Source organism: Crocodylus porosus, unplaced genomic scaffold, assembly GCF_001723895.1.
Source record: "Crocodylus porosus isolate Cpor-Errol unplaced genomic scaffold, CroPor_comp1, whole genome shotgun sequence".
NCBI lineage: Eukaryota > Metazoa > Chordata > Crocodylia > Crocodylidae > Crocodylus > Crocodylus porosus.
In genome coordinates this window covers 130,206,685-130,221,181 of record NW_017728931.1, presented here as the reverse complement: position 1 = coordinate 130,221,181, position 14,497 = coordinate 130,206,685, and the positions used below count along the sequence as shown (strand labels likewise).

Here is a 14,497-nt window from a genome sequence, read left to right as displayed (position 1 = left end):
CTGCAGCCAGCAGTTAAGTTTGAGTAGGGGAAGAGGTGTTTAACCCTTCTCCCTGGCCTCAGCCCCCAGCCAGGGTTTGCCAAGGGGCAGTCCTCCCACTGTAGGTTGGGCTGCATCCCCACCCCGGCTTGTCCCCTCCACCCCCTTGTCAGCCAACCCTCACTGTTTCAGACAGGGAGCAGAGGTGTGGGGCCAGCCCAGCCTAGGGCTGAAAAGCATGCTGGGATGCTCAGGGACTCTGATTTAACTTGAGGCTGGAAGGAGTCTGGGACAGAAGTTTCATAAACCAGTTTGACCCAAATTAGTTAAGTCTGATACTACATTCAACCAGGTTTATCTTAAACCAGTTTCAGCCATTTTGAAACTGGTTTATGTGCACTGATCTTCTATTCTGTTACGGGTTTAAAGCAGTTTCTGATCACTTAAACCAGTTTGTGTAACTTCTGTCCCTAGCCCAGATATGCTGCACAACACAAGATAGTGTAAATGAACTTAGTAGCATTAGCCTAGGTGGGTGAACAGAGCTATACTGCTTCCTGTCCTTGCTAACCCTGAAAGAGCTAGATAAGGTATCTGCATTGTGCTGTGTGGACATACCATGAGTTTTATTTTAATCTTCCTTGGATGTACACAGTCCATTAGTTCTTTCTACTAGGCTGAGATTTGTTTTCAAATGAACATTGTTCAGATCAATATAAAGTCTGTTCCTTGTATTGAAAAAAAAGTGATTTTATTTTCAGGTCAGATGTGAAATAGTTCTATGGCCATACACACTCTAGAACCTGATGGTATTTAGGAATAAACCTGCTGCACCACTTGTGTTCCAGGTTTTGGATTAACACATTTGTTTACCTGCTAGTGGAAGTCAGAAAACTTCCCTTTTTTTCTATCGACTGGTCTTACCTGAGCTTTTGTGAATGGTGTTAGTTGCAGAGTGACAACTTGCTTTCCGGTATGTGTGCTGTGGGGAATTAATCAGGGCAGTCTCATTCATTACAAGTGTCCAGGCAGGGCAGGTTGAATCATGTCAGGCAGCTGCACTGTGAAACAGCATCTGAGTGTTGCAGCGTCTTTGAAAGGGGCAACATGTACCCTTGGCTGGCATGTGCTGAAGATAGCTCTGCACACATTCACTGCCTGGAGGTCTGGCTATGCCCTCCAGCCAACACATCCCGTATGGTGTGCAAGTCAGCATTCTCTCCATTCCCTTGCTCAGCTGTCCCCTTGGGCCCTGATCCAGCATTTGAGTAATCCCGTTGGCTTCAGTGGAGCTGCTCATGCACTTAAGGTTATATGTGTGCTTCACTGTCTTCTAGATCTGAGGTTTTAACCACAAGACTGGAATGTTGTCCACATATTCTCTGTAACACTGGACTCGTGATAATATGTGCACAGCACTAAGGAGGATGTAACCCATTTTGTTTCTATCTGTGCATAGCTGACATAGTTCTGTGGACTTTCTTCTGGTTAGACGTTGCAGTGCTGTGGATGTTCGTGGGGAATGGAAAATGAAAGTGACTATAAACAAAAGTGAAAGTGATCGACTTTGTATTGTCGTGATGACTGAAAATAATTCTCTATAGTCCATGTAAAGGAACAGGCAATAAATAGCACATTTTAATTAGCTGCTTTAAAATTCTGTGCGTTTCAGTAATCTATAAAGAAGTTAGTAACGCAGGTAAGAATGTTGTTTAATCCATGGCTTCTTTTCCCTAAACAGTATGTTAAGATTATCTTTTTTCCGGCCTTTTAGAGACCTGTGTGAAATACCTGTGCATATACAGAAATACTATAAAAAAGATAACAAGAGCTGACCATGTATATCATAACTGGTCAGATTAATCCTCTGATGGATGAATCCTCTAGCTGAATGCATGAGAACCAAATTTAGCCTACCTCTAGTTAATACAGAGTGTGAAATACACTACTTCACAAGTATCAACTATGGACTGTCACATGTTGTTTTGACTTTTTGTTAAACTGGGCTGAATAGCAATTGTAATTAGGGTTTGTGTAATAGCAAAATTTGCGTACAAGCTTAACTTCAGGAAAATGGCCTGTAAAGTCTTGTGGATCTTTGTTTTACTTGACCTTAATCGCCTTAACAGAGACTTAACTTTGTCTTGCAGAAATGTTGGAATCCGATAATATAATCACTTTCAATGGACTGTCCAATAGCTCCAGTTACCACACTTTCCTTTTGGATGAGGAACGAAGTAGACTGTATGTTGGAGCCAAGGATCATATATTTTCTTTCAACCTGGTTAACATCAAGGAATATCGAAAGGTACCTTCAGTCATCTATAATTAAAAGAAATATGGAACAGTTCTTGTTTTGCAGACGTGTCAATTTTATTTTGAAAACCATGTGAAATGCATTTGAATTGTTTTGCCATCCTCATACAGGACACGTCTGTAGGGAGAAGAATAATCAGACCTTGTTAAACCACTTCTACGAGACTTAATCTCCTAAATGTAGCTCATGATACCCATAGTATGTGGCACTATGATCTAGGAATTTAGTTTCTAATTTTAGCAAACCTGATTGGAAGGTCTGGTAATTTTATTTTAGTTAAAGCCGTGGTTTGTTTTAACAACAACATTATATAACCTTTTTCAATATAATAAAAATATTGTAAAAGGTTATTTCTTAAGTTCAGATATATACCATAGAAAAAGAACAGTTTTACCTGCTTAAGCAATTCAGGTTTAAAAACTAAAAAAGTTTTGGTGCTAATAGCTATCCATTTTTCCTTTCTGTGTATTTGTTATGCTAGCCTATGTCTGCCATATTCACACAAATAATTATTTTTTCTGTCTTATATTGAGAAGCAGCACAGTAGCAGTAGCACCAGTAAATGGGTTTCATTTCATGTCAGGCTAGCTGTTTCTTAAACAGTCCATAGTTTCATGCTTACCGCTAAATAAAACAAAGGTGACTATTATGACAGCTTTCACAGAAAGGTCAGGGTACCCAACACTTTTTTTTTTGCAGTAAGGCCACTTCAGTGTTTGCAAGTTAGAGTGGTAATTTCTCTTCCCTACCACTGAGTGCTTTAAACCAGTGTTTCTGCTACTCATAAACCATAATAAATTAGATACTAATAAAAGAGTGACAGATGGGTAAAAGCTCTTTGTACATGATGGAAAGCATTACTTTCAGTAGAAGTTGTTGACTTAAATTAGAAGCTGATGTACATTTCAACTGTGCTGTTATTTGAGTCTAGTAATTCATTTTATCTTTTCATTTGTTCTAATGAGCTTTGCCAAACAAGAAGGTAAACACAGATATTAAGGTTTGCTTTTCATATACTTAAGCATTTAAAATCTCAGAACTTTTTATGGTGCATTTTAGAATCTAGAGATTAAGCTTTTATGAAAGATATATTGCTTCACTGTCAGTCGATTTTTTTTCTTGCTATGCCTGACCTTTTGCCCATTTGACTATTAGCTTCCTAAGATGATAGCAATAAATACCTTGTGTTCTTTATTCTGAAGGAAGACAGGCTATTCATTTGTATTCTCTAAGGAAAAGGATAAAAGGAAAACTGGGTATTTTCTTTTCTGTTCTCTTTAGAGCAGCTATAAAGGAAACTGCCTATTTATTTGTATCCTCTGAGGGATTCATAGTTTTAATGCACAAAACATCTGGAATAATTAACGAGAGGATGGTGTTTCCACCATAGAAAACTCTTCTCCAAGATTGGAGGATTGTACTTTAAATTCTTTAGTCTTCAAACACTTTTAGAACATTGTCTGAAATATAAACATTAGTATATTGAAGGAAGATAATTGTTTCTTTTGGCTTAGGGCTGAAGATTCAAAATGGCATTTGAACACTCCTACAAATTTGTAAGTTTTTTGGATCAGCCCATTATAAAGACAGAAATTACTGAAGACGTTTACAACCAGATCAAAATCTTCCCAAGGGTTTATCTGTTTTGGGGTCTGAATCTTTGATTCACATTAACTTGTTACCATTATTACACCATCAGTTTTGAAGCATTTGGATGAAAATCAATGAAGATTTTTATCTAAAAATACAAATAAAGCAAGACCTCATGGGGGAAAAAAACCCCAAATTCTCTCTGTCTTTACAGTGGTTCAACTTAATTAATTTTTAAATAAAGTTAGCAAACAGAGAAGTGGTCCATGCATTTTATAGTTAAGGATAATTGGTTCATATAATTAAGGAGCTTATTTCCAAAATTTGAATTGAACCTGAGATGAACTGTTGGAAGATCTGAAAAGTTTGAATATTTTTATTCAACCTAGTAGGTTTCAATTTTCACACATCTCTGCACTTCTTAAAGCAGGAATAGAAGCAGAAAGTAGCCACTGTTCTCATGAAAATTTTAGCCCTATTTTATAGACTCAAGAGGTTTTCTGCTTGAACTATAAAACACGTTATAAAAAATTTCTGAACTTCAGACATTGAGCCAAACTTGAACTCAAAACATCATTAACAATAGCCCCCTAATTCTCATTTATCATCTGTACTTATCCTATTTACAAATGCTTTTCCCACTACTTTATAGAAAAACTGCATTGAATGCCAAGGTTATAATCCATTCTCATGGCCATTCATATTGCATTATCTGAGGCTCCCAAATGAATAGCTTGGCATTATGTGAAGATCATGTTTTATTCTATATGTAATTCCTAAAAGCTTTTCAACAGACATGAATAATTGACTAAGAGGGTCTCTGGGTTTTCTTTCTATGAGGTGAGGTACATTTTTTGCTAGAACTATAACTAAAGCAGGCTTAGTCTGTATCATTAGAGTAGTCATATATATATTCACAAAGACACTGATCCAACTTAGCATCAATATTTGTTCTGGGTGGTGTGATAGTATCAGCCTTGTATAGTGTTTTTATCTATTTAATTGAAGAAGAGTAAACAAAAGTGCAATAGTTAATATATTGCATAGCCACAAGCCTTGTTTCTGTTACAAAACCTTTGAAACCAGATTTAATTGCACACTGTAAGTAATCTATCATGTTCGAGGATGTGGGGTAGATCCAAATTTGGGGATCTGAGTCGCTGTTAAATTACATTCAATTTTAAACTGTTGCTTTACTTTCATTAATATCAGTGTAGTAGCACCCATGTAGACCTTTTACCAATCTATTTCTCAAACTCAACAGCCAATATATACAAGATATACCTGTATTTATAACTTTCTTTAGCATGATTTCTAATTTTTCTAAATGCCTTGGGTAAAGGAAAGAAAAAAATATATAGGAAAGGTAGGCACTGGTTATAGGGACTGAACAGCACTTGATATACAATTTGTGATTACTGAACCATGAAATGGCATAAAGTGATTTTTATTCTGTGTGTTTAGATTGTTTGGTCGGTATCTCATACCCGAAGGGACGAGTGCAAGTGGGCTGGAAAAGATATTCTCGTAAGTACAAATCTTTCTACTGGTATGTTTTATACTTTTCAAAAACATTTTAATATTTCATGACCCTTCCCTGTGTTAATTTTTAAAGCCTTTTTTGCCCAGGATTACTGTTCTAACCATACTTAAGTGTTGGGTTGTACAGGCCTTCGTTGTTCAAGTATTTCTGTGTATGAATATACAAGAAGTTTAAATGTATAGGATGAAAATTATACAAAGGAAAAGGAAATTATTTATTTACCATCAAAAGCACTAGATTAAGAACTGGTAACATCATGTTGTACTGACTTAGGTTGTGATCCTACAAAACATTCTCTATAGACCCTTGTGTCTGCTTGGCATCTTATTAAAATCAGTGGATCTCCATACAAAGCCCTAGCGTTCTGTCTCTATGGAGTTCTTTGTAGAATTGAGGCCAAAGTGGTTTTAATTTTCTGCAACGGTTGTGGTGCCTCAGGAAAAAAAGGCTATATTATTCGTACTATACTGTACCTTACCTCTCTCATTCCCGCATCTCCGTGTGTCTGTGTGTGTATATATATAAAATGAGAGGGGGAGAGATCTAGCCATAATTCCTTCAGTGTTAGTCAGTCTACATTAATAGTTTTGTCCTGTCTTCCTTTAAAAGAACAGAGGGAAATTGGAGATATATGCATGCAATGACCCAAGTGGATACAGGAACAGTGGAGCCAAATGGGATATCACTGTGGTTGTAAGGATATAACTGAAAGCGGAATTTGACCCTATGTGTATATATTATTGGCCTGGATTTCAGAGATGATTCACTAAAATATTCATGATCCCAACCTCATGTCTCTGGAGATTTGTGTTCCAGTACTGTCTTAGGTCATAACTGAAAGTAGGTTTGCTGGTCTTAATCTAGTCCCTGGAGAGAACTGACCTACATCAAAAACCCATTTCAGAACAGGAGTAGTTTAGGTCAGGACTGAGATGTGTAGGACAATGTGTGTATTTGGAAAGGAAACTCTGGATTGTCAGGTACCCAGTTAGGTCTGAACTCTAACTAACACCAGCCCTTTGATTTTTATATTACACAAATGTCTCTTACTCAATCCACCCACGTAGTCTCAAACACTTCTCTGAAAAATATCTAAGCTTTGGCTTAGAAACTCAAACCTGCTAGGTAACAGAAAAAATATTAGATTTAAATATCTGGGCAACATAAGAATCAAACTTATACTGCAGCTGCTGCACTGTACCTGGCCTACTAGGCTAGGGACAGAAATTAAAAATAAAGTAGTATAATTGATTGGAACGTGGTTCAGATCTGTAACATAAGAAGTTCAGTGCACATAAACCACTTCCAAAATGGCCAAAACCAGTTTAAGATAAACCTGGATTGATGTAGTATCAGATTTAACTGATTCAGGTTAAATGGGTTTCTTGAACTTTCCCAGATCCCCTCCAGATTCAAGTTAACTCACAGTCCCCCAATATCCCAGCATGCTTTACACCTGTCCCACAAGCCCCACCTTGCAGGGTGGGTGGGCTATCTTTGGGCAAAACTGTCTGCTCTAGCTGAGCAAGGAGGCATGCTCTAGCATTTCCCGACTTCTGGCCTGGGCCACTGCAGGCAGGTGGCTGCATTTGCGGAATCAAAAGTGATTGTTCACTTGCTTATTGGTTCAATGTATGCAACTTAGATGAACCTGCAAAGATTGAATCATTTCACCCTTGGGCTTTTTGACTGTCTGTACTTAGCTTTAATAGAGACTTGGTTTTGCACTAGTGGCTGTCCAGCATTGGTGTTAACAAAGCAAAAAGGGAAAAGAGATGATGTTTTGTATAGTGCAGTGTGACAGTGCACTTCGTGTACCTGCCTTTTTAAGAGGTCAGGCAATCTGTTGAGCAGGTAGAGGTCAGGGTTAATTGAAGAGTAAGGTGACCCAAGGAGCTGGAAGGTGTTTCTAGGCCTGATAAAAGGAAGACCCTGAGAGCAGGGTTGGCATATCTTGGGAGATGGAAAAGGAACATCACCCAGCAGGAAGGCTGCTTCCCTTGAATGCCAGTGAGGTGAATGACATCTGGAGGTTTGGGTAGGAACTACAGGGATGGAGAAGGTTCCTGGGGACCCAGAGTGGGGTCCAGAGCCCTAAGAAGGAGGCTGAGAGTCTGTAAGCCTGTTTGAGGGGCAAGGAGAGCCCTGAGAGAGGCTGCGTGCCTAGGCCCTGTTGAGAGGCCAGATGAGCCTGGAGAGAGAGAGGCCAAGGACACAAATGGGTGCAGACAGAAGTGACAATTTTCACTTGATCTGGCCACAGAAAGCAGTCACGAGCTGTAACCAAACACAAGTGTAGGATGCAGGGTGGGGATCCAATTCAACAACCTCACCCTACAGCACTGGCTAGGGAGCCCAGGAATGAGCTCCCTCTCCTGCCCTTCCCCGCTTCCATTCTGAAAACAGTGAGCACTGGCAGAATGTTTCACGATTCCTGTGGGGACCTGGCTGCAGGCTCCCAGCCCACAGCTGGATTCCCCTCTCCCCTGGAACCAACAGTGAACGTCTGTTTGGTCTGGGGTAATGCTGTAACTCAGAGCGCTTTGCAGGAATCATTCTGAGATACAGAATGGGAGCAGTGTTGCACTTAAAAATGGGTTTTTAAACCTAGTGCTCTGAGAATTGACACAACACTTGGTTGATTAATAGCAGAAAGGATTGCTTTAATAACTACCAACAAGCTACAAAACTAAATGACAGAAAAACAAAAGACTTTCTTAATATTTAATAAGTAAACTATTACAGTCTTTGTATTATCTTAGCTGCAAAGAGATCTTTACCCAATGCAGGCAGGGAGCAGTTCTTGGACAGCCTCACAGTGTGGGTCCTTCACTCATGGCTGGCAGGATGGCTTCTTGATCTTCCTTGGACCGCACACACCTTGCTGGCAGTTCTGCCTTGCTTCCTATACTTTTAATTGTACAGCTTAAAAGCATTTTTCCTTGATGGTCGCCAATTAACATCCGAACAAAACAGAGAGAAAAAGGGTGACCATCATATTACAATTGTTAAACTGCCTGGCTCCTGTTTTTGGATTTGTCTAGGTGGGAAGACTTGTGTTAATCCCTGACTAGCTTGGCAATTAAATGTGACGAGCCTTGAGTGGTTAAACAGGATGCTTAGAGGCATTGGTTACCGGACCTGTCTTTGGGTATTTGTTTATTAATGGGGTGAATTTGCAATGGCTTGTACTGGCGATGGTCTATTTACAAATTTACAGACATACACTGGATGATCAAGACATTTTTAACAATTTAGAGATTGGATGCCAGTTTTGAGAAATGTGAGGATGTCACATACAGGACATCTTTCCTGTATTCAATGCACCTTTTACAGATTTTGCTTGAAATGTATATTTTTTTGGCTTTTTACCACAAAAATATTTTGTACAAGAGGCACTGTCCAAGCTTTCATTGCAGCTGCACTTCTGTCTGCACCCAATAAGAAAAGAAGAGAGCATGGTAGGAAATACAGCATTCAGGACATGTCATAATCTAAGCAGCCACAAGGGTAAAAATATTACAGAAATTGGGGGTGCTCAGAATTTTTTTAAGGAAACAAATGTAGGTGAAAACCAGGCTCCTATATTAGGTTCCTATAAAAGTAGGGCTGGAAGAGATCTCACAAAATCATTCCAGCCTTCTGCTCAAAAGGAAAACTAAAACCATTACAGAGGAAAATTAAACTGTGAATCTTGATTTTCACTTTCAAGCCATCTCTAAAATGTAAGTGAAAAATCTGTAAAAGGTTCATGAATTAGAGTTAAATAGAAATAATGGATAGCTAATTATTTCTCCAGGTTAACATTATCATTTTAGTTGGTGAACTACAAATATAAAGGCTCATCTAACAATGTGTCCAATTTTCTCTCTCAATACCTAAGATTACCTGAATCAGAGGGCATATCCACGCCAGCTCTTGCCATTAAATAATACATTAAGAAAAAAAAAAGTACTTAATGGTATAACTGAAAGTAATAGAACAATTTTAGCTGTAATAACGTTACTTAAAGATTACAGATCATTAAAGGAACTGAGCATTCTTTCCTCATTTATTCGTTATAGCTGTTGTCAGTACCTTGGAAATGTAAAATATAAAGATCATAAAAATAACTCAACGGACTCTCATTAGAGAGACAGAGGGAGAAACTGGGCACTTAAAGCACAGTATAAAATTCATTTGATTTAATGTTGCTCTCAGCGTGTACCACTGCTAAGATATTAGAACTTTTTCTTTTGTGATTGTTCAAACTTTCCTAAATGAAGTTCTGTATCTTTTATGAGAAGATCTCATTTTTAGCATTTGTAATTATTGATCTCAAGGGAGAACCAGTACTGAAAATGTGAGCACTCACTAATAGGCCAGGTGCGGTGCAGCAGCTGCAGTACAAGTATGACCCTTATATTGCCGCACTAGTAACCTCAAACGTGACCTGGGAGATTTCCTCTCATAATTATAAGAGGTAATTTACTGTAGTTTTTCCTCTGTCTGAAGGATTCCTTCAACTGCATTGTCAGTCATGCCAATCTAGGCCTAGCAGGCTTTTAGAACTGAATATAGTTCACAGGGGATTATGCTCAGGGCACCATACTTATAATATATTGAATATCATGGCGTTCCTTTGTTAAATACCTAGTAATTTTCCTTGCTTTTTATTAGCTCTCAATTTTGTTTCTCAGAATACTTAAGAATTGTTAATTAGCTAAGCTCTGCAATACCTCTAAGTTACATTATCTATTTTATAAATAGGTACACTTTTAAAGGTATGTTTAAATCCATTTGACATAAATTGAAATGAAAATATGGTGAGGTTCAATATTTTGCCTCAGTCTCTGCACTCACGCTTTATTTAGCGCAGGACTCAGTTTTTGATAAAAAATTACCTCCCAGATTTTCTTATAAAGAAGCAATGTTTCCATTCACTTCTTTATTATTGTCATAGTGTTATCATGGTTTATCATCCACCTAAATAAATAACTCTGAGGACTTAGTAAAACCATAAGAGAAGTTGTCTTGTTGTTCTGAGCCCCAGCCACAAGTACATGCTCTTATTTGGTCTACTGTAGTTACACTAATATCCTGAGAACAGCCCCTTCATATTTCAGAAGACTAGGGAAGAGTCAAAGAAGAAATTGCCTGGAGAGAATTTTTCCCATGCAGACATGATCAATAAAACTCATGTATTTATACCCCACTATTGAGTCTCAAAGTTTTGATTTAAAGTGTTTACAGTCAGCTGGGACACAACTGTAACACATGGCAATTTCTGCATTACATATGGATTAAATAATAGGCAATTGTGAACGAATGTAGCTATAATTCCATTTTGGGTTCTCGTGATATCATGAGTCACAAAAGTGAAGCTCAGGTGATATATTGAGTCCCTAAAATCCCAAGGTAATTTTGTAACTGGGGACAGGAAACTAGTTTACATTAATTGGAGTTGACTGGGAAGTAGAATTCATCTAAAATTCAAACTTTGATTTTGTTGAGAGAAGTTAGCTGTATTAGTTGAAGTCAGGCAGAAGGCAGGGCAGCATAGTACCTTCTAGATTAACTCATTCAGAGAGGGATGAGCTTTCATAGGTTACAGAGTATTTCATCAGATGCTATGAATGACTTGCAGAGAGTGGGCATGTTAAATAGAAAGGAATACTGTTATTTAAATAGAACTGATAGGAAAAGGGAAAGGAAAGAAGAGGGGAAGATGAGCTGAATAGATCAAAGGGGATAAAGGAGGGAGTTAACCCACTGAAGGACATAACACAAAAAAGCCTGTGACAGAACACTTTGACCTCCTTGGAAAGTCCATCACTGACCTCAGAGTAGCTGGTCCTAAACAATAGTACCTTTAAAAAACAATTTGAATGCAAAATTACAAAACTAGAAACCACCTACAGGTTGAATTCTGTTAAGTATGGTCTAACCAGAGACTCCAGATTATTATGCTGTTACCTAGACTAGCTTTTATAACCCTTGGGTGTGGTCTGTACATGCAGTTAATGCAAAGCAATGAACTCTGGCAGTTATTGCTCACAGGCACAGTGTTTACATGTGTGCATGAGACCACAGCACATTGAGCTAGGTCAGAACAGTCCCAGCTGGCAGGGCTCCTGGAGGGGTCAGCTTGCTAGCCCAGGGCTGCTCCAACTTGGTTCAACATGCTGCAGAGGGGCTGGTTGGGGCATGAGGGTGCTCCAATGTGGGGCTAACCTGCAGGCAACCCCTGTACTGAAGCACCTTCATGACCCTGACAGCCCGTACACGTGCATTGGGGTGCACTAAACAACACCACAGTAGGATAGTACTTGTGTAACAAGTACTATCCTATGGCATGATTTATTAGTTTACTGCAGCCTAACAGGGCTGCATGTGTAGATACTGAGACTTTACTGCAGAGCTAATTAGTTGGCTCCATAGTAAACATCTCATGTGGACTCTCCCACTGTGTCCCCACATTATCCCAATGATGTGCCTCACATGGTTATACTACTTCTTAAAGAGAGTTCAGTTTCCATGTGTAACCCAGGGCGTGATGCTACCTGCGCCCTCACTTGAATAGTTGGGTACCGGGGTACCTGGTAGCCGGTGGCCCTGCTCAACTCCCTGGGTAGCTGCTGTAGGGTCCCTGAGTGGAGAGCCTCTCCTGACAATCGAAATAACCTTGAAGACTGTTATAAAAATAGTTACAAAATCTTATTATTTACAAGATAACATATAATGGATACAATAAAACAGACAGTTACACAACATAATGCGGCAATGGTGGCTTAAGGGTTAATGCTTCCCAGATGCACCTTACACCAGGGAAAAGCATACAAATTACCTACGCTAAATAAGGAACCAATAAATAAATAAATTGATACACCAACTAATAAACCATCAAAACCTTAGTCTGTAACTGGTATACTCCAGGGTAACTATGAGGACCCTATGTACACCGCCCTTCAGCTTGGTTTCTCAGGGAGCAGGATTGCTTCTGTGTCCCTGGCGCAGGAGCCATGGGCGGGTCCATGCTGCTGGCATCCCTCACACCGGTTTCAGGGGTCTCAGTGCAGCAGGCAGTGGCTTCTCCCCTGTGATCCCAACGCCACACAAGGGCTTGTAGGAAGGTCTTCCCAGGCTCAAAGCCTCCTGACAGGCAGGTCCTCTTTTGTGCCTGCTGGTGGCCAAACATGGAGCAGTGTGCCCGTGTACGCCTGGCTGGCGGGGCGGGGGGGAAGGGGTGTGGGCAGGGGGAGTGCGTAGCTGGACGCTGAGTGTGGTGGGTGGGGAGGAGTGGCACACAGCCAGATGCTGAGCAAGGCGGGGGGGGGGAGTGGGGCAATGGCATGATGCACAGCTGGGTGCCAAGCAGTGACAGCTGCCATATGCAAGCTTCCCCCACCTGCCATGTCTGGCCAGGCGGGCAGTGCCTGTGCAGCAGCGCCTGGTGGTACAGGATTATGCGCTCCATCTCTGCCCACCTGTTTGTACCCCTTAGGGCCTTCTCAAGTACCCCTGGGGGTATGCATACCCCTGATTGAGAACCCCTGAGTTACAGCACCCCCCTGACCCAACAGGTGTTCATCAGTGCAATTGTGGAGGGGTGGGGGGGATCGAACCTGCCAGCAGAAGTCCAAGGAGCCTGCCAGCAGTGAAGGAGGCACCCCTCTCCCCCAGGCCACCCCACTTCCTTGCACTTCTAGGCATGTTAGCAGGAAGAGAGAGGAGAGGGGGGAGATGGAAGGAAGAGCAAGTGGCCATTTGGGGGTTGTCCAACCTAAGTTGGAGGAGAGCCTGGGGGGTTGGGTAGGGGCTCCAATCCACTTGTCCCCGCTCCAGGTCAGGCCTGGCAAACCCCAGCTGGGAGCTTACTCCCCCTCCTCCCCCCCTCCTGGCAGCCCTGATCGCGCAACTAATTAACCCTAGGGAACCCAAGTTCGGTAAGGCACTCTAAAGAGTACTGCCTTCGCTAATACCTCATTTGATGTGGGTTTATTTGTTTCACTATTGGCCACCTTAAAAGCACTCTGCAGCCACGCATGTGTCTGTGCCTTATATTTCATTTAAGCACCTTTGCACTAGTTGATACACTCAGTCGTTTATGGTAACAAGATTGCATGGATCTAATTTAGTTCTCAGCTTGACCTGTTAAGTTTAATTTAAATAATACTAACCTGATGCCAAATATTCGCCCTCTAGGGTTTTTGTCTCCCTGAGATAAGGCAACAGAATTCAAGTCCCTCCTAAACTCATCTTGACACTGTTCAAATATTAGAGGTCATTCGTTTCTCCTACTGAAAATGAATGTCTGCTGGCTTGGACTTGGGATTTGAAATAGGATACAGTGGAGTGCAACCTGCTAAGCTGCCCTCACCCCCATATTATAACTGATGTTGTTTGGAAAATGAAATTGGCGATGAATGAGTATTTTCTTCGGCTTCTCTTATTACTGTCATGGCCTTCAGGAGAATAGAACAACATACAAGACACATCTAAAAGTAATTTCTTGCATGTATTATTATAAGTGAAGAACTGAAGAAGGAGACTAAGAATTAATTGTATAATACTAATTAGTAGTAGAAAGTTTGCTGCTAAATTAATCAGATTGACATATCAAGTACAGTTAATCAAACTGGATTACATCTGACCCTTTGTGGTGCTGAAATAGGAAGGAAGGGATCCAAGGCTTTTTCCTTCTCTTTATATATCCCCCTCCAGGCATCTTCTACATCCAGGTAGGATGTGCAAGCAAGTTATGTGCTGGTTTAATATTGCCACTGTGTTAAATTGCTTTGTACAGATTCTTTTTAACTCCTACACCAGCCAAGAGAGGTGAGCTGGCCTGGTGGAGAGGAACTGGACAAATACACTACAGCCTTTCAGTATTTTAGAGCTATCACTTTGATACGTTTCCTCCCCAAGGGAGTTTTGGCTGAGTGAGTCACAGTTCCTGAATAGATGTCAGTAATGCATCCAGTTGCATAAAGCCACATTTATGTCCCATAATCAGTCAGCCTAGATGCCAATACTGCAGCTTGCTTTCATTTAGGATTGTGCATATGTTGCCATGTATGAACTGACCA

The 14,497-nt window shown here is 40.4% G+C and overlaps 1 protein-coding gene across 1 annotated transcript in view; it reads left to right on the top strand.

The window, feature by feature from the left end:
* Window positions 1–2,131: 2,131 nt before the first annotated feature.
* The window catches only part of SEMA3A (semaphorin 3A), a 165,308-nt gene continuing 152,942 nt past the window's right edge, over window positions 2,132–14,497 (top strand). The window contains exons 1-2 of the mRNA XM_019543651.1: window positions 2,132–2,287; window positions 5,351–5,413. Coding sequence (XP_019399196.1) covers window positions 2,132–2,287; window positions 5,351–5,413 — 219 coding nt within the window. The remainder of the gene's footprint in view (window positions 2,288–5,350; window positions 5,414–14,497) is intronic.